The sequence below is a fragment of the Myodes glareolus genome, chromosome 6 (genome assembly GCF_982192425.1).
Source record: "Myodes glareolus chromosome 6, mMyoGla1.1, whole genome shotgun sequence".
NCBI lineage: Eukaryota > Metazoa > Chordata > Mammalia > Rodentia > Cricetidae > Myodes > Myodes glareolus.
In genome coordinates this window covers 20,107,759-20,126,314 of record NC_142031.1, presented here as the reverse complement: position 1 = coordinate 20,126,314, position 18,556 = coordinate 20,107,759, and the positions used below count along the sequence as shown (strand labels likewise).

The following is an 18,556-nucleotide window of genomic DNA, read 5'->3' as shown; positions in this document are numbered from 1 at the left end:
GTCCCTTCTGCGGGCGCCCAGGCGTGCGGCCATAGCGGCCGCGTCAGCCGGGTACGAATGACAAAGCAAACCCCACACACATAACACACACACTCACACACATACACCCTGCCAGCTTCCCGCGACGTGGTGACAGCGTGCCGACCAATCGAAGGGGTGGGGGCGGGGCCTCGAGCTCCCGCCCCCTTGGTGTGCGTCACTGAGGGCGGGGCCGAGGTTGCGCGCGACGTCGCGCGGGGCTGCCGGGGGCGTGTGCGGCGGCGTGGCCGGGCTCCACGTCCGCAGGTTCGCGCGTGCTGAGGGTTCTGCCGGCTCGGCTCGGCGTCGGAGACTGTGTGACCTGGTCCGCTGCGCTTTGTGTCCATCCTGTTTACTCCTTCAGTCCCCGCCAGCCCTTTGACTTAGAGGTGGGGGGACAAAACAGCGAAGGACCGGCGACGTGCGCTGCGGATAAAGCGTTTGCTCCCATGTTTGGTGACCGAGTTCGATACCCGGAACCCACGTGAAGAACTGAGTACCGACTCTTACAGGTTGCCATCTGACCTCCACACGCGCGCCCACAAACACACCTACTAAATGAATACATTTAAAGGGGAAAAAAAGGCTAAAAAAGCCGGGCAGTGGTGGCCCACGCCTTTAAACTCGGGAGGCAAGAGACAGGTGGGTCACTGTGAGTTCGAGGCCAGCCTGGTCTACGGGCTCCAAAGCTACAGAGAAACCCTGTCTCCAAAAGCAAAAACAAAGAAAAAAAAAAAAAAATCCTAGGAAAGTGTAGGGGAGTAGCCATTGGGGCAAAGCATTGGTAGGTCATGAATCTTAACTACTGGTACTAGACATTTTATTGTCTGTCTCCCTCCGCCCCTACTCTCAGTCCTCCCCCCCACCCTTTTTTTGGTTTGTTTTTTTGTTTTTCGAGACACGGTTTCTCTGTGTAAACCTAGCTTCCCAGCTTCTTTTGGTGAGGGTCGTTTTGGTTTGGTTTTGTTTTGTTTTTTTCCAGGCAGGGTTTCTTTGTGTAGCCCTGGGTATCCTGGAACTCTAGACCAGGCTGGCCTTGAGCTCAGAAGTCTGCCTGCCTCTGCCTCAGAGTACTGGAATTAATGGCGTATGCCACCACCACCACCCTGCTGTCCCCCAACCCAGTTACCTTGTATGACTGATATTATTACTGTTAAGTAGAATAGAGCTGACTAGGCAGTGATGGCACATGTCTTCAATCCTAGCACTCAGAAGACAAAGGCAGGCGAATCTCTGAGTTCTAGGCCAGCCTGGTCTACAAATCAAGTTCCAGAACAGTCAAGGCTACACAGAGAAACCCTGTATTGAAAAACCAAAAAAAAAAAAAAAAAAAAAAAAAGAGCTTACACTAGAAATTTAATTTTGTACCTTATTTTCCATTTTAGTGTTGTTATAACTTTATGAGTATTTCTTGCAAAGGTTGCAAAATGTCCTAGCAAATGGCTTGGCCTCCTTAACTAACCCTCAGTAACAGTGGATCCCTTAGTCATCTAGCATTCTTCCTGTTTTATATTTTCAGTAACTAGATGCCATCTTGTTTTGCCTTGGGACACCTCTCCTGGTCCTGTGGTCACCCTCTTAGTCAATACCACTCCAGAGCTCTAAGTTCCTTCTGGTGCCTTCAGAGACCCTCATAGCTGGAAGGGAAAACTCAGTGTTGATAGCATCCAGAGTATTACCGTGGAACTCACTCTGTAGGGCCGGCTGGCCTCGAACTCACAGACATCCACCTGCCTCCACCTCCTGAGTGCTGGAATCAAAGGTGTGCGCCACCATACCTGGCATATTTAGTCTGTTTTTAACCCAGCTACAACTTGATGTCCTCTCTTTCTGTTGTCCTCACACCTCGAGCATCTCTGACATATCTCGGGTGAAGCTTGTCTACCCACCCATACAGGAAGCTCCTTGGGGCTCAGATCCATACCCTGTGGAGACACAGTTTTGAAAAAATGGCAAGGATTCCTGCTGTTTAAGACCAAGGTTGAAATTCCAGCTTGGCCACTTACTAGCTTGGGCAAGTTACTGAATCCCTCAGAGCCTGTGATGACACTGCAGTCTGCATTAAGGAGGATGGATAATGAGCCCTCAGAGCCCGGCATCATACTGTTGGGGAAGCAAGGAACTGCTCTTTTCTTTCTCCTTTTTCCTTTGGGGGCAGGCTGCCTTGCTTTATTTGTTTGTTCTGTTTGGGGCCCTTACTTTATTTGTTTGTTTTGTTTGGGGCCTGGGGGTTGTAAGACAAGGTCTCACTGTTGTAGCCCAGACTGTCCTTGAACTTGGTACCCCTCATAGAAGCCTCCAAAGGGCCAGTATTCTAAGCATGAGCAACTACACCCAGCTCTGCTCTTTGCTTTCCTTTCCTTCCCCTTTGGAGACAAGGTCTTACTGTATAACCCGGGCTGGCCTCTGAACCGGTAAGCTCCCGTCTCAGCCTCTCAAGTGCTGGCACTATAGGTGTGCACTACCACGCCTAGCCCCAGTAACTGTCTGTACACCTGTTTTACATCTCTGACCTCTAGTCCAGCTTATTGACAAAGCGACACTGGATGGCCAGGATAGGAAACTCCAAGCTTGCCCATCAGTGAGAAAAGAAAGAAACAGAATGTCTGGAGTAGCCAAGCCTTCAGCTGCAGACTGGTTCACAAAGGAAATCCAGGAACCTGGAGACTTGAATACACTAGTGAGAACAGACACTTGCGTAGGTCGCGCCTCTAGACAATGTGGTCACTTCAAACCCAGACATCCTTCCTCCCTGTAACTAAAAAGTCCTGCATTTGGGGGGCCCAGAAACTGCACTCCTTTCTGCTCGGCTTCTCTTTGCTAGGATCTCACTGGGATACACTGCAGATTGTACAGGTGAGCAATTCAGGGGACCTACAACATGGCACTGGGGACACATGCCAGTTCTCTGCAGCTCCCAGTCCAGACTATCTCCAGGTTCCCGGCAAGGGCTTTCTGTAAGGTGTCAGAACTGTGCAGGGAAAGGTGTCCTGTTGCTAGGAGAAGTAGGAGGGCATGGCAGGAGTTAATGTGGAGTTCTCAAATCAAGCAGAAGGAGAGAAAGGTGGGTGAGACGCTCAGGTGATGGCTGAGAGGCCGCAGTCAGATGGTCTGGAGGTGTGGACAACCGGCCTGGCCTGCGTGGGGTGGGTTTTTGTTTTGTTTTCTTTTCTTTTCTTTTTTTGGGTTTTCAAGACAGGGTTTCTTTGTAGCTTTGGAGCCTGTCCTGGAACTAGCTCTTGTAGACCAGGCTGTTCTCGAACACACAGAAATCAGCCTGTCTCTGCCTCCTGAGTGCTGGGATTAAAGGTGTGCTCCACCATTGCCCAGCCTGAGTGAGGATTCTAAAGAGATGTGTTTCCTGCCTTTAGCCATCAGACTACTGGAACCATGGACCCCAAGAAACTGGAATCCCTTACTGGGCAAGGGTGGCGGCATGTGCCTTTAAACTCAGGAGACAGAGGCAGGTGGATCTCTGTGAGTTCAAAGCCACCCTGGGCTAGAGAACTAGTTCCAGGACAGCCAGGACTGCACAGAGAAAAATCTGTCTCAAAAAGCAAACAAAAAGAAAGAAACCAGAATCCCTCAGGAATATCAGACTGAGAGAGAGGGGGGAAAAAAAAAAAAGCCTGAGACCTGGGGCAGCCAGAGCAGTAACATTGTTTGCTTTTTATGTATATATATATAATTTATTTTTAGTGCATTGGTGTTTTTTGCCTACATGTATGTCTGTATCAGGGTGTCAGGTCCTCTGGAACTGGAGTTATAGACAGTTGTGAACTCTCATGTGGGTCCTGGGAATTAACCCAGGTCCTCCGGAAGAGCAGCCAATGTTCTAAACTCCTGAGCCATCTCTCCAGCCCCAGAGTGGAACTTAAAGGAAATTTTACAACTTCTCAGACCACTTAGCCTGAGAGTTTGAGGCTTGAGGCTGAGACAGTCCTGGGTCAGTGGCAGGTGGGGCCACACCTTGACCCAGACCACTTATGTCTTGCACACCTCTGGCTCTCTCTATGGATCTTGCCTTCTTGTTGGGACTAAATTTGAACTTGTGTAGGGAACCACCAGATAGCTTTGTCCCTTTCCTCAGTGTGGCCAGAATAAATAAAACTTTTTTTTTCTGAATTTCTCTATTAATATATCTGCCTAATTGGCTTTTCGAGGACAGGTAGCCCAACTAACTTGTTGAGGTTACAAGGACTCAGACTCTGAACTCCAGCGACACTCCTGATTGAAAGAATGAGTCAGTGTCCCTGAGTTACCTGTGCTCTGCTAGAATCCACCCTAGAGGCTGGTCAGGTTAACTCCATTTTTTTTTTTTTGCATTTATTTGTTTATTTGGTTGGTTGGTTTTGTTTTCCAAGACAGGGTTTCTCGGTTGTAGCCCTAGCTGCCCTGGTACTAGCTCTATAGACCAGGCTGACTTTGTACTCATAGATACCTGCCTGCCTCTGCTGGGATTAAAGGCAGGAGCCACTGCCACAGGCCTTGTTAGCTCCGTTTTACAGAAGAAAGAATGAGGCTCCTGACCATCTCAGCTCATAGAATAGAGTGGTTAGCTCAGCCCCTGCCTACGGGGCACAGGCTCATACCCCTGAGCCTGCCACGGCTGCTGGCAGCGAGAGTTGGTGCTGTGTGTCTGGAATGAAAAGATAAGAATGGTGTTTTATTATTACAAATTATGTATTGGGGAGGGAGCGGTACACACTCGTGTAGAAGTCAGAGGACAACTTGGAAGTGGTTCTCTCCTACCGTATGAGTTACAGTGACCGAACTCAGGTTGTCAGGCTTGGTGGCAAGGGCCTTTACCCACAGAGCCCTCTTGTCAACCCAAGAGGGTTTTCTTGTCAAGGGATTGGCCAGAAGAGGACTGCCTCTTCTGAGTCTTTCTTTCCCTTGGGCCCCTCAGACCAGCAGGCACTGAATCCCTTGGGCTCCAGCCAAGTGTCCCCCATTTTCCCCAAGCCCTGAGATAGCCCCTGGAGAGCCAAAGGACACAGAAGTAAGCTGACCTCCGGCAGCCTCTTTCCAGAAAACACCCACCCCGCTCCCTTGCTTCACCACGCATCGGGAAGCAGAGGGGATCGGCAGTGGGTAATTAACAAAAGGGAGATGAGTTGCTCTCAATCAGAAGGTACAGCGAGTAGAGCACTCGCCTGGCACGTACCAAGCCCTAGTTCCATCACTACCACCTCATAAACCAGGCGTTCTGGTGTGTGCCTATTATCGCAGCTGTGGGTAATGGAAGTAGGATCGGAAGTTCAAGGGCATCCTTAGCTGCCAGCCTGGGCTACAAGAGACTGCTGCCTCCTCGGTGGTTAATCTTAAAGGTCAACTTGATGGGGTTTAGAATCAGCATTTGCAGGTAAGGAACTTTCTAGATTGGGTTAACTGAGATGAAAAGACTTACCCTGAATGTGGGTGGCACCATCCCATGGGTGGTGTCCTGGGCAGAATAATAGGAGAAAGTGAGCCAACTGGTGTTCATCTCTCTCTGCCTCTTGACAGTGGATGCAGTATGATCAGCTGCCTCAAACTTCTGATGCCATGGCATCTCAGCTGCAGCAGACCCTCCTTCTTCCTCCTTTCTTCCTCCTCTCGTCCTCCCTCCCTCCTTCTTCCTTTCTCTGTCCCTCCCCTCCTTCCCTCCTCCTTCCCTCCATCCCTCTCTTCATCCTTCCTTCCTTTGGCTGCTTTCATTAGGTATTTTGTTGCTGCCAGAGCAACCAGAAAAGTAACTAATACACATGTCTAAAACTTAAAACAGGTGCACCAAGCAGTGGTGGCGCCTGCCTTTAATCCCAGCAATCGGGAGGCAGAGGCAGGCGAATCTCTGAGTTTGAGGTCAGCCTGGTCTACGGAGTGAGTTCCAGGAGAGCCAAGGCTGTTACACAGAGAAGCCCTGTTTCCAAAAACCAAACCAAAACAACAAAATCAAACAAAGAAGAAGAAGAAAAAGAAGAGGTTCAAGGCCAGGTGGGAAGTTAGGCCTTTCCTGTGCTTAAGGCTCATTATGATAATGAGATGTGGGAATTTGCATTTGGGCTTCAGCTGAGCTCAGAGCAGAACTGGAATGATCCTGTTTCACTAATAGGAACAGGCCTCCCCGCCTCCAGCACGTCTCCCCTGCAGCTTCCATTCTGTCAACCTCACTGGTAGCATTGGTCTAGCTGCCTTGAGCCTTGTGCCCAGAGTCCCAGAAGCTCAGATTGGGACGGCTGACTTAAATGCCTACTTGTATCCCCAGAGAGCCTATGAAGGAAGTTAGCTCTCCAAGGTGTTCAAAACCAGATAGTGTGGCAAGGATGGGGGCTCAGGCCTGGAATCCCAGCACTTGGGAGGTGGAGGCAGGAAGAACAGTTCAAGATCATCCTAGATGGGCTGGAGAGATGGCTCAGTGGTTAAGAGCATTGCCTGCTCTTCCGAAGGTCCTGAGTTCAATTCCCAGCAACCACATGGTGGCTCACAGCCATCTGTAATGAGATCTGGTGCCCTCTTCTGGACTACAGGCATACATGCAGACAGAATATTGTATACATGATAAATAAATATTTAAAAAAGAAAAAAGATCATCCTAGATGACAGAGAATTTGGGATCAGTCGGGGTTAGGATGAGATCCTGTCTGTGTAACTGGGAAAGGAACTGAGACTGGCAATAGCCCAGATGTCCCACAGAGCATGGTGGCTGAATGGACATCCTACCGGGAAGTCTGTGCAGCATGGAGTGTGCTTATACACAGCTCTTAGGTTTGCTTGTATTTTTTTCACTTTTTAAAATCACAAGTATTTATTTAAAATTGGGTATGTGTGAACTACATACCCTCCTTTCTATAAGCGACACCAGACACGCTTGAGTGCCTTCAGATTCCTAAGAATCCTGGCAGCGGGCAGAGCGGGCCTCCTTATTTGGTTCCTAAAGAAATGGAGACAGTGGTTTGGTAACTTGAGAGGCAAAAATGCAAAGTTCAGGGCACATGTCTGCTGTCAGGTGCCTGGAAATGCCCAGCCCTGCTATTTATTAGCTGTGCAACTTTGGTAGTGACGTTGCCTCTCTGAGCAGCAAGCAGTTCCTCATCAGTAAAGCAGAGGAGATGATGTCTGTCCTCAGGCGTGTACAGAAAGACCCGGGGAAGATCTGTAAATGCTCCATCCACAGCAGCGCTGCAGAAGTGGCAGCTTTAGTCGTCGAGCCTCTACTGGGGACTGAAGACACAGCGTGACTGTCCAAGTCCCTGCTCTTGCTGGGCATGGTCGCGCATGCTTTAATCCCAGAAGCAGAGCCAGGAGGATAGCTGTGAATTCAAGACTAGCCTTGTTTACTTAGCCAGTTCCAGGAAAGCCTCAGCTACATGTGAACTGAAATAAACCCTTCCTTCACTAGGTTGCTTTTGGGGGCAGAGGGATTAGGTACTTAGTCACAACCAAGAGACAAGTAACCAAGATAAAAAGCCTCCCAAGTCCCGTGGGGTTCCACTGTGAATTAGGGGTGCTGAGGCAGGTGGACTTCCTTAGAGGCACTGGTACTCAAGTGCGGCCAGAGTCCTGTGCTACTCTGCAAGGAGATGACCAGGAGTAGGGACAGCTCTGGGCTGGGACTGACTAGAAGAGGACCCTTCCGGATTTTCCGTAGAGCCAACTTAAAGCCTCCTTTCTCTTTCTCCACCTAGCATTAGAATGCTTAGAAAAATTGCTGGGCCCTGGTGGCACACACCTTTAATCCCAGCACATGGGAGGCAGAGACAGGGCAGCGTGGTCTACAGAGCAAGTTCCAGGATAATCAGGGCTACACAGAGAAACACTGTTTTGAAAAAAAAAAAATGCTTAGGAAAGCAAGCATTTCAATGCAGGCAGGTTAACTGTGATTTAGCAGTTGGAGCTTCGTGGCTCCCATCCGCATCCCCCAGTGTGCCTAAGCATCCTGCTTTGCTTTCTCTGTTCATTTAGTGTGTGCCTCATAAGAAGCTCCTAGCTGCCCACGCTGATTTATGGGTAAGGCTTATTCTTCTGTTCACTTGTGTGGGGTATATGTATAAAGTATGTGCAGGTACACATGTGTGCAGGTCAGAGGAGGATGTTGCCTGTCTAGCTCTGTCTCCAGCTCTGTCACTCTTTGTATTGTTCCCTGGAGACAGGATCACTCAATGAACCTGGGACCGACTAAGCTCACTGCCAGCAAACCCCAAGGATTCTCCTGGCTCCATTCCCTTTCGCACTGCTAACACCATTCCTGGCTTTCTGCATGGATGGGGAGGATTTGAATGCTGGTTTCCATGTCTGCAGAGCAAGTGCCCTTACCCACAGAACCATCTCCCCAACCCACAAAGGGATAAATTTTATTTATTTTTTTAAATATTTATTTGTTTGTTTATTATGTATACAGTATTCTGTCTGCAGACCAGAAGAGGGCACCAGGCCTCATTACAGATGGTTGTGAGCCACCATGTGGTTACTGGAAATTGAACTCAGGACCATTGGAAGAGCAGGCAATGCTCTTAACCGCTGAGCCATCTCTCCAGCCCCAGGGATAAATTTTAAAGATAAGTTTTTCAAATCTAAAGTCAATTCTGAACCTCAGTTTCCCATTTTTGAAAAATCAGAGCATTGATCCATTCCCTTCTGTGATAGCATTGTCAACTTGACAAAACCTAGAATTGTTTGAGCTTGAATCCTGCCTGGGGGGGTGGGGGGATTGTCTTGATTGTGTAACCTGACTGGAGAAGACACATCTTAACTGTGGGTGGGCTGGGCCGTGAAGTGAAGAAAGGGAGCTGAACACTAGCCAGCATTCATTGCTCTCTCTTAACTGCAGACATGATGTGACCAGCTGCTTCAAGTTCCCATTGCCTTGGCTTCCCCATCATGGACTGCACCTTGAACTTGGAGCCAAAATTCTCTCTGTCCTATAAGGTGCTTTTGGCAGAGGATTTTACCATAGCAACAGTAAGCCAAGCCATCTTCTCTTTTGTCCAAACAGATGCTGGGACCCAAACCCTGTGGCTGCTTCTTGCTTCACCACAGAACTCTGGCATCAGCTCCAGGCAGGCCCTGCCTTTCTTACACAAAGAACAGGTGAATGTCAAGCAAACTGGTGGCGCACGCCTTTAATTCCAGCACTTGGAGGCAGAGGCAGCCTGCGAATCTCTGTGAATTCAAGGCCAGCCTGGTCTACAGAGTTAGTTCTAGGACAGCCAAGGCTACATACACAAAGAAATCCTGTCTCAAAAACAAAATAAAAAGGATGCTCTCCTTTAAATTACACGCAAAACCAGGCGTGGTGGAGCTTGGCTGTAATCCTAGCACTCAGGAGGCATAAACAGGAGGATTGCCGCAAGTCTGAGGTCAGGCTAGTCTACATAGTGCGTTCCTAGCCAGGGTTCTAGAGTGATATTCTGTCTCAGAAAAGATCAATAACATAAAATAAATAAGGGCCTGGAGAGATGGCTCAGTGGTTACGAGCACTGACTGCTCTTCCAGAGGTCCAGTTCTTTTCTCAGAGCTCTTAGAGGTCAACCTCTTCAAGAGCTTCAAGTGAACCTGGGTTCAGTTCTCAACTCACAAACTCACAACTATCTGTAACTCCAGTTGCGGAGGTCTGACACCACCACAGACGTGCATGCAAGCAAAACATCAATGCATGCAAAATGAAAATAAAGAAGTAATTAAAACAAGATAAACAAACAAACAAATAAATAAATGGATGAATAAATAAATAAGCTGAGCACAGTAGGAGGTCCCAACAGGAATCCAGCCAGGACTGTCTGAATGAACGATTTTGAAGTTCCTCTTCTTAAGCCAGCCCAGCCAGTTTTTGCATCCTGAGATAAGACCTTTGGCGGGTGTTTCCCCTATCACTCCTTCAAGTGGGTGTGGGGACCTAGTGCTGTCAGAACCTGGGCACAGCAACAGGCACAAGATGGGCTCTAAGTACCCACGGTCCCTCCGATGCTGTCTGCCCCTGTGGGCCTTGGTGCTGCAGGTGGCTTTCATTGTCCTCTTCTTTTTCATCTCCTACGACACCCCCCAAGTGGATCAGAAGTTGATGGAGACCTATCAAGGTGAGGGGCCTGGGGAAGTGGCCAAATGGGCCAGGGGTAGGGCAGGTCTGTGCTCTCCCACGGCACGGGTGCTCCTTTTCACACCTTTCCCAAAGGGGATTCCAGCTGCACAGAGGTCAGCCTGTGTGGGCTGGGCTGTGTCTCTTTCATGAGCCCCAACTGGATTTGTGAGCACAGAGCAGGGGAGCTCTTTGTCCATTGTCCTGAATTCTCTATGCAAATGGTCTTTTTTTTTTTAAATATTTTCTTTTCTTTTTAAATATTTATTTATTTATTATGTATACAATATTCTGTCTGTGTGTCTGCCTGGCAGGCCAGGAGAGGGCATCGGATCACATTTCAGGTGGTTGTGAGCCACCATGTGGTTGCTGGGAATTGAACTCAGGACCTTTGGAAGAGCAGACAATGCTCTTAACTGCTGAGCCTTCTCTCCAGCCCACAAATGGTCTTCATAATGTTCTACTTTTCTGAGGAGATGGCTCTGTGGGTAAGGGCACTTCTCTCTCTTTTGTGGCATGACTTCTCTCTCTTTTGTTTGATGACTGTCATGTTGTGTTGTATTGTATTGTGGGGTGTCTCTCTTACTCATTTCTTTAAAAAACGTATTTGTATTATTTTAATTAGGTATATGTGTCTGTTGGAGGGGAATGTGCAGATGAATACAGATGCTCATGGGAGTCAGAGACACTGAATCCCCTGGGAACTGGAGTTATAGTAGTTGTGAGCCAGCCAATGTAAGGCGCTGGGAACTACACACTGATCCTCTACAAGAAACAGTTCCGGCATTGCCTGTCCAGCACCCCCCTTGCTGGCTCCTTTCTCATCTCCATGTCCCCTTTCCCTGCCTCCTCTCCAGGGCTGGAAAGCCTGCTGTGGGTGGGAATCCAGAGCCAGGAAGAATGGCTGAAGAAGGAGGATAGTTACTTTATGTGTTGCTGTGATGAGAGCAACCACGAACAAGGCACATTTCACAGAGGTGTGCGTTCTGCCTCTGTACAAAACATCCTGGCATGTCTGAAACCTCCCCCGGGCTGCTCATGGTAAACAGATGGACCTTGTGAAGGGTGTCTCAGAAACAGAGCTGCAGGCCAAGTGTGGCAGAGTGAGGGGGGCTTGGCTTGGAGCTCCGTGATGTGAAACTGACCCACTAGCTGAAGCAGAGGAGTGCTTCCAAAGGCTCCTGGTACAGGTCTAATTCCTTCTCATTCATTTCTTTTAAATCCAATCCAATGTTAGCCAGGCGATGCTGGCTCATGCTTCTAATCCCAGCACTTGGGAGGCAGAGGCAGATGGATCTCTGTGGAGTTCAAGGCCAGCCTTGTCTACAGAGTGAGTTCAGGATAGCCAGGGCTTTGTTACACAGAGAAACCCTGTCTCAAACAAAGACAAAAAAATCCAACCCAATGTTTGTTTTAACTCTGTTCATTCCTGTTTCTCCACTAAGTCGTGTGTTACATCCAGCGTAGGGTCTGGACACGTGGAGCACGCAGCTGGTTTTCATTGAACACTTACTGTCCACCAGGCACTATTCAGACAGCTTCCCATTGGCCCTCACAACAACCCAGGGAGGCAGGCTGCTATGTCCTCCATTTCTCACTAAGGAAATAGGTACTCGGATGCTAAGTCATCGGCCCAAGGTCACCTAGCAGGCATTGGCACAGCAGGTTGACAATCAGGCATGCTGGTTTTAGTTGCGTGTGCCTGACCATTGTATCTCACGGCCCCTGTCACGGTAGGACTGAACCACTTGTGCCCTAATCAGTAGGCGTGGGAGCCACTAAGGGAGACTGATGCCTACAAGCTGACCTCTGACTTCTGTATGTCCCAGATTAAAAAATAAATAAATGAACAAATGTCATTCTTAAAAGTTCCATAATGAAACAGAAATTAAAAAAAAAAAAAATAGGACTGGGGAAGATGACAAAGTGGTTAAAAGCCAGAGGCCCCAAGTTCAGTTCCCACCGTGCATATTTGTAACTCCAGTTCTAGGGCGTCCAGGGCCCTCTTTCAGCTTCCTTGTTAACTTACACACAGCACACACAACATACATACACACAGCACACACCCACACACAGTACACGCACACACACAGCACCACACAGCGCACACCCACACACAGCACATGCACACACACACACAGCACACACGCACACACAGCAGCACCACACAGCGCATACCCACACACAGCATACACACACAGCACACACTCACAGCACACACACACACCACACACACACCACACACACAGCACACTCACACAGAGCACACACTCACACACAGCACACACACACCACACACTCACACACAGCACACACGCACACACCACACATACACCACACACACACACACACAGCACACACACACAGCACACACAGCACCACACAGCGCACACCCACACACAGCATACACACACAGCACCACACAGCGCACACACACACACAACACACGCGCATACACCACACATACACCACACACACACACACACACACAGCACACACACACAGCACACACGCACACACAGCACCACACAGCGCATACCCACACACAGCACACACACACAGCACACACACTAAATCTTCAAATGAGTAAATAAAAAGGATTGAAAGCAGCACTCAGCAGGCAGAGGCAGGCAGCCTCTGTGAGTTGGAGGCCAGCCTGGTCTATAGAGTGAGTTCCAGGACAGCTAGGGCTAACCAGAGAAACCCTATCTTGAAACACAAGAAAAAAATAACATCTATAGATAGATAAATACTATCAGCTTTTATTACTAACCAGCTTCAATTTCTTATGTTTTAGATAAGAAAAAAAAAAAACCCTGGAAATGCTAACGTTTTCTTCCAGGAAGCTCTAGGGACTGTCTTGGGCACCTTCCAAGACTCTGCGCTCTGATGACCATGTCTGGATGACCGGTAATGGAACCAAATAGGCAGAAGATGAGACAGTAGAAGCAAGGAGTCCAATTCGAGCCACATTTAGATGAAAATCACCTTCACTTGGTGGGGGGGCAGGAATGCTTCACACATGCGATTGGACAATAGCTGTGTCAGTTTCTACTGCTTTTCTGTTACTCTGAGGGAACACCACGATGAAGGCAACTTCTAAAAGACAGCCTTTTGTTGGGCTTATGGCTCCAGAGGGTTGGGGTCTGTATTGGTGGAATGAAGGAATGGTGAGAGGAGCAGCTGAGAGCTTGCCTCTCAAAGCAGGAGGCTGAGGGTGCCTTTGGGAGGGCAGGAGGTATTTGAAGCCCAAAACCTGACCCTGTAACACACCTCCAACAAGGCCACAGCTCTTAATTATTCTCAAACAACAGAATCACCAAGGAACAAACGATTATTCAAACGTACAAGCATGTGGAGGCTATTATCATTCAAAAAGCCACACTGTGCCAGTTCTTAAGAAACACAGATGCCAAGCCAAGCAGTGGTGTCATATGCCTTTAATCCCAGCTCTGGGGAGGCAGAGGCAGGTGGATCTCTGTAAATTTGAGGCCAGCCTGGTCTATAAGAGCTAGTTCCGGGACAGGCTCCAAAGATACAGAGAAACCTTGTCTTGAAAAAACAAAAAAATAAAAAACAAAAACAAAAGAAAAAAAGAAAAGAAAATTAAACACATACAATTGGGTGGTGGCGCATAACTTTAATCCCAGCACTGGGGATGCAGGTGCAGAGGCAGGCAGACCTAGGTGAGTTCATGGCCAACCTGTTCTACAGAGCGAGTTCCAGTTCAGGCTCCAAAGCTTTTTAAGACAGAGAAACCCTGTCTTTAAAAAACCGAAAAGAAACACAAATGTAGAGGCCAGATGTGGTGTAGATGCACAATGATAAGTTCATTCTGGGCGAGAGGCTGAGATGTCTGTGACATGCTTAAAGGAAGCAGAATCTGTCAGTCATCCATAGCCACGGAACATCCATCCCTAACTTCAGAGCCTTAAAATAGCAACCACGTCATTTACCCACCACGGTGATTCTGTGGCTTCGCCATGGGTATGCTTCAGCTGGCAGTTTCACTTAGGGTCACTCACTTATTCAAAACCTAGAAATTTTCCTGGGGCAAGATGGCTCCACCTGTCCTCATTTCCCCCTGGAGGCAATTAGTACCAGTTGGGAGCAGCAGGCCAGCCCAGACTTCACATGCCTACAGAGGAGGTCCAGCAGCAAGTGAGAACAGAGCAAAGGTGTCTGTAAAGTGTCTACTGATACCCCATCGTCTAAAGCGAATTACAAGGTCAGCTCATGTGGGAGCAGCCTTCGTCCAGAGGCTCCTCTGGGGACCATTACCACAGAAAGACAGCCCGTCCTTGGGCTGCCAAACTGGAGAACTGTCTCTTGGGCCTTTTGCTTTACAAACCACTCATTATCCCCCCCCCGCCAACGTATAGCACAGTTAATAAAAACCCAGAGACAGAAATTGGGGTTCAACCTGAAGATCAGAAAAGCAAAACAGCCAGCCATTGGCTCTTACCTCTACCTCAGTCCAAAATGGCGATCCTGCCTCCAGGAATCTCAGAATGAGACTGACTGAGAGCTGTCTCCTCCCGTTTTATATTCGTCTCTAGGGCTGGGATTAAAGGTGTGTGCACCACTATTGCCTAGTTTCTGTGGCAAACTAGTGTGGTTACTGGGATTAAAGGTGTGTGTCACCATTGCCTGGTCTGTAAGGCTGACCAGAGCAGCTGTTTTACTCTCTGATCTTCAGACCAGCTTTATTTATTAAAATACAAATGGAGCATCACTACACCCCTGCTTTCCCCAGGGGCAGGGAAAGGGACTGTGGGAAAACAAGAGGGATTTCTGAGGGCTGAGTATGCCACTGCTTCTCAGGGAAGCTCCATTTCTCTTCTCTGCCTACTGGGGCAGTGGCAGGATGGGAGGGAGCAGAGAGAGTGCTAAGGTCCCCAAGGTTGAAGAGGTCCTCCCCTGAGTCATGTTCCCTACCAGGAGGGACAAAAGTGCCTGAGCAGGCCCTGAACGGGAAAGAGAAGGTCTGGGTGGACAAACTCAAGGGCCGACCTGCAGTTATCCAAATGCATAGGCACAAAGACATGTCGTGTACGGCAAGCATGGGTGCTCCAGTCACAGCACCAAACCTTGTAGGAGCCAGTGAACAGGTGCTTCTACTCATTTTACAGCTTAGGAAACTGAGACCCACAGAACCAGGCCTTAGCCACGACGTACAAACTCAGGGGTCACACCACGTGTGTAGGATGAGGCAAGAGGGTGTGGAGTTCGAATCTCTCTGTCTCCATTTACCAGCTGTGTGACCTGAACTAGGCACAGCAGCCTTCTGAGCCTCTCTTCTTCCATCTGTAAAATAGGAAAGAGAAGTGGTGATCACAGACCGAGGAGGAGAACGAGTCTGGTCACGAGGATGCTGGGGACTGCCTCCCTTGCCTCACTGCTGGCCTCTCAGGTCCCAGAAGGCCTGACTCCAGCAGTGAAATTCCTCTTGCCGCCCAGTCCTCTCAACTCCTTATCACACCAAACACCTTGCTGGCCGCTAGTTTATCAGCCCTGGGGCAGAGCTGCTCTGAGAGCTGACACCCGTGGAGGAGTCCTCTGAGTGGGACTCAGCCCTGGGGTGGGGGTGGGAAGGGGCAGGAGTGAGCCCTGGGAAGAGTAAGGCTGAGCCTGGAGCCTCAGGATGCTGGAGGGGAAATGGGAAGCAGGGTGGGATGGGGTGGAGGATGGGAAGCCAGATGCTGTAGCTAACAGCTGGACGGCACAGGTTCCCGGAACAGTGTAACTGGAAACGGCCGCACTACATTTCCTCCAGCCTAAGGCACCAGTTCCTTCCTCAGGGACCCCCGTGAGGCCTCAAGGAGGAAGGTCAGGGCCCCTATACCTGGAATTGGTGGCAGCTGGGTCAGGAAATGCCTCACCCCACCCCATCCTCTCATTTTCTAACCTTCAGGCCCGACTCTACCCTCTTCCTCTCTTACCCTCCCCTAACACCTTCTTTAGAAAGCCCCAAGGCTCTAAGAGCACCTAGACTGTCAAACCCAATCTTACCGTTTCCAGAGAGGGAAACTGAGGCTCAGAAAGAGCAAAAGGTTTGACTGAGATCCTCTAGCATGATGAGGTGAAAACCAGAGCTAGAGGCAGCATCCCTGGAAGAAAGGCGCCCGTACCTGTCAGAGCTGAGCTCATTACAGGTGTGCTGTGTGGTCCTGAGAAAGCTCACTCCGGTAGTCCCTGTAGACACGTGTGTGCGATAGCCACCTCATTACAAGCGGAAGGACAAGTGAGCAGCGTCTGATGTCTTTTTGCCCTCAAGCTGTCTCCCTCCTTCCTAGTATGCTAAGGCCTCAGGGTGATTTGGAGTTGTTTTGGGTGATAACTATGTTGTTTTATTTTTTTGAAATTTTATATGTGTGAGTGTTTGCCTACATATATGTCTGTGTACCACATGCATGCTTAGTGCCCGCAGAGGCCAGGAGAAGACATCAGATCTGCTGAAGCCGTCACAGGTGGTTGTGAGCCACCATGTAGATGCGGGGAACTAAATCTGGGTTCTCTGCAAGAGCAGAAGATGCTCTTAACCGCTAAGCCATCTTTCCAGGCCTCCAGGTGTGTCCCAGGCTGGCTTTAAACTTCGGATCCTCCTGCCTCTGGCTCCTCAGCCACCAGTCCGCACTACCACCACCGCAGGCAAAGTATCTTAAAGTAATAAAAGGGCCTGTGCTGTTTTATGGTAGGGAAAGGAGTGTGCAAGTAGAGGTGATTCTCAACTGTCCAGTGAACTCACACAGATGGAAGGAAGATAGCAAGGCAATGAGTTATGCGTATCTGCTAATAAATCTCACACAGCTGTCAAGGGAGGGGAAACCTGTGCAGACATCATTCCTATGGAAAATGGTCCACGTCTGCTGGGAAAACAGCCTCTCCAGGCACCTCCCATTTTCAATGTAGGAGTCTGATGAGGGGGTGGAATTGTTCACCGGTGAGAACCGGAAGAGGGAGGTGTTGAAGCTGGGGGATGGCTCCACCAATGGTCTGGGGTAAGACCCTACTCTCTGCTCTACCGGAGGCAGGTGCTTAGCTCCTTCTCGTGGAGGGTTCCACATTCATAAACAGCCACTGGAAGGGCAGGTGCAAGAGGACAGGAGATAGCTTACGTGAAGCAATCCACTTCAGCTGGACTTTCTCATCACTGTGGCTAATACTGAAAGGAACCATTTAAAGCGGATAGAGGTCACTTTTGAGTTTGTGGGCAGTGGCTTCCATTGTTTGCAGGCCGTGGTGAGATAGAACACCATGGGGGAAGGCACAATAGAGCAGAGATGCTCAGCTCATAGCAGCCAGGACACTAAGAGGAGCAGCATGGAGGGGCCCTGAGCCAAGGCATTGCCACCTGTGCAGAGACATTTTGCTGACCTCCTGGGCATCTCTCAGTCCAGTCAAGTTGCTGGTCAAGACGTTCCATTGGCTGTTTGCGTGTGTTTAGCATGAGTTCCTGTAAAGCTCAGAGAGGCTGAGTTCTCGATCGGTCCGCACAGCTACAGCAGGCCCCGTCTCACCAAACCCTCTGCAGCACATCTGCTGATTAGTTCTCCAACCAGAATCACATTAAAGTCCCCCCCCCACACCCCATTGTTCTGCTGGGGCCTGAGGGGATGTGGAGGGAGGACTTTTGCCTTCATCTGCCTCAGCTGCTCCTGGAATCAACTTTCTCTCTCTCTCTCTCTCTCTCTCTCTTCCTTCTCCCTCTCTCCCTTCCTTTTTCTGTTTTTTTTTTTAAACTTTTATCATGGGCAGTGGTGGCACACACCTTTAATCCCAGCAATTGGGAGGCAGAGGCCGGCAGGTCTCTGTGAGTTCAAGACCAGCCTGGTCTACAGAATAGGTTCCAGGACAGTCAAAGCTACACAGAAAAACCCTGTCTTGAGAAAACAAAAACAAAAACAAAAACAAAAAACCTTCCATCATTTGCATGTGTGTGTACACACCCGTGTGAATGCTTTTGTACAGGAGCCCTGTGGAGGTCAGAGGACCGCCTTCAGGAGTTCATGGACTCCACCGTGGACTCAGGAGATCAGAGCCGGGTCCCTTTTCCGCTGATCTGTCTCACCCACACTACCTGCTCCTGAAGAAGATGACTTGGCTTGTGCCACAGGACCTTTGAGGCCCACCCTGTCTTCTCTTTTTTGTCTCACCAGGACTACTCAGCTGTTGAGGCTGTGTGTACAAGCACAGTGGCACAGTGGAAGCCCGCCCACAATCCCAGAGCAATTAATTACCTATACTGAATGCTGGTGATGGGCCAAGCAGGGACCCTGATGCCGCACTGTCTGCATCAGAGTGTTTATTCCTCATAACCGAGGCTCATTTCCTGTACTCTCCCATCTGCCTGAAGCACTTTCTCTCCTCTACCCCACCTCAGCCCTGTGAGCTCAGTAGTCATGGCCCCGTTACTCAGATGAGAAAGTTGAGGCCCAAAGAAGTGAAGCAGTTTGACCAAGCTCCTGTAAATGCTCCCTTCAG

General features: G+C 49.4%; 1 protein-coding gene across 1 annotated transcript in view; it reads left to right on the top strand.

Moving 5' to 3' along the window:
• Positions 1–9,879: 9,879 nt before the first annotated feature.
• Positions 9,880–18,556, top strand: part of Rhce (Rh blood group CcEe antigens) — a 33,851-nt gene continuing 25,174 nt past the window's right edge. The window contains exon 1 of the mRNA XM_048443176.3: positions 9,880–10,073. Within this exon, the coding sequence (XP_048299133.1) occupies positions 9,932–10,073 (142 nt within the window). The 5' untranslated portion in view covers positions 9,880–9,931. The remainder of the gene's footprint in view (positions 10,074–18,556) is intronic.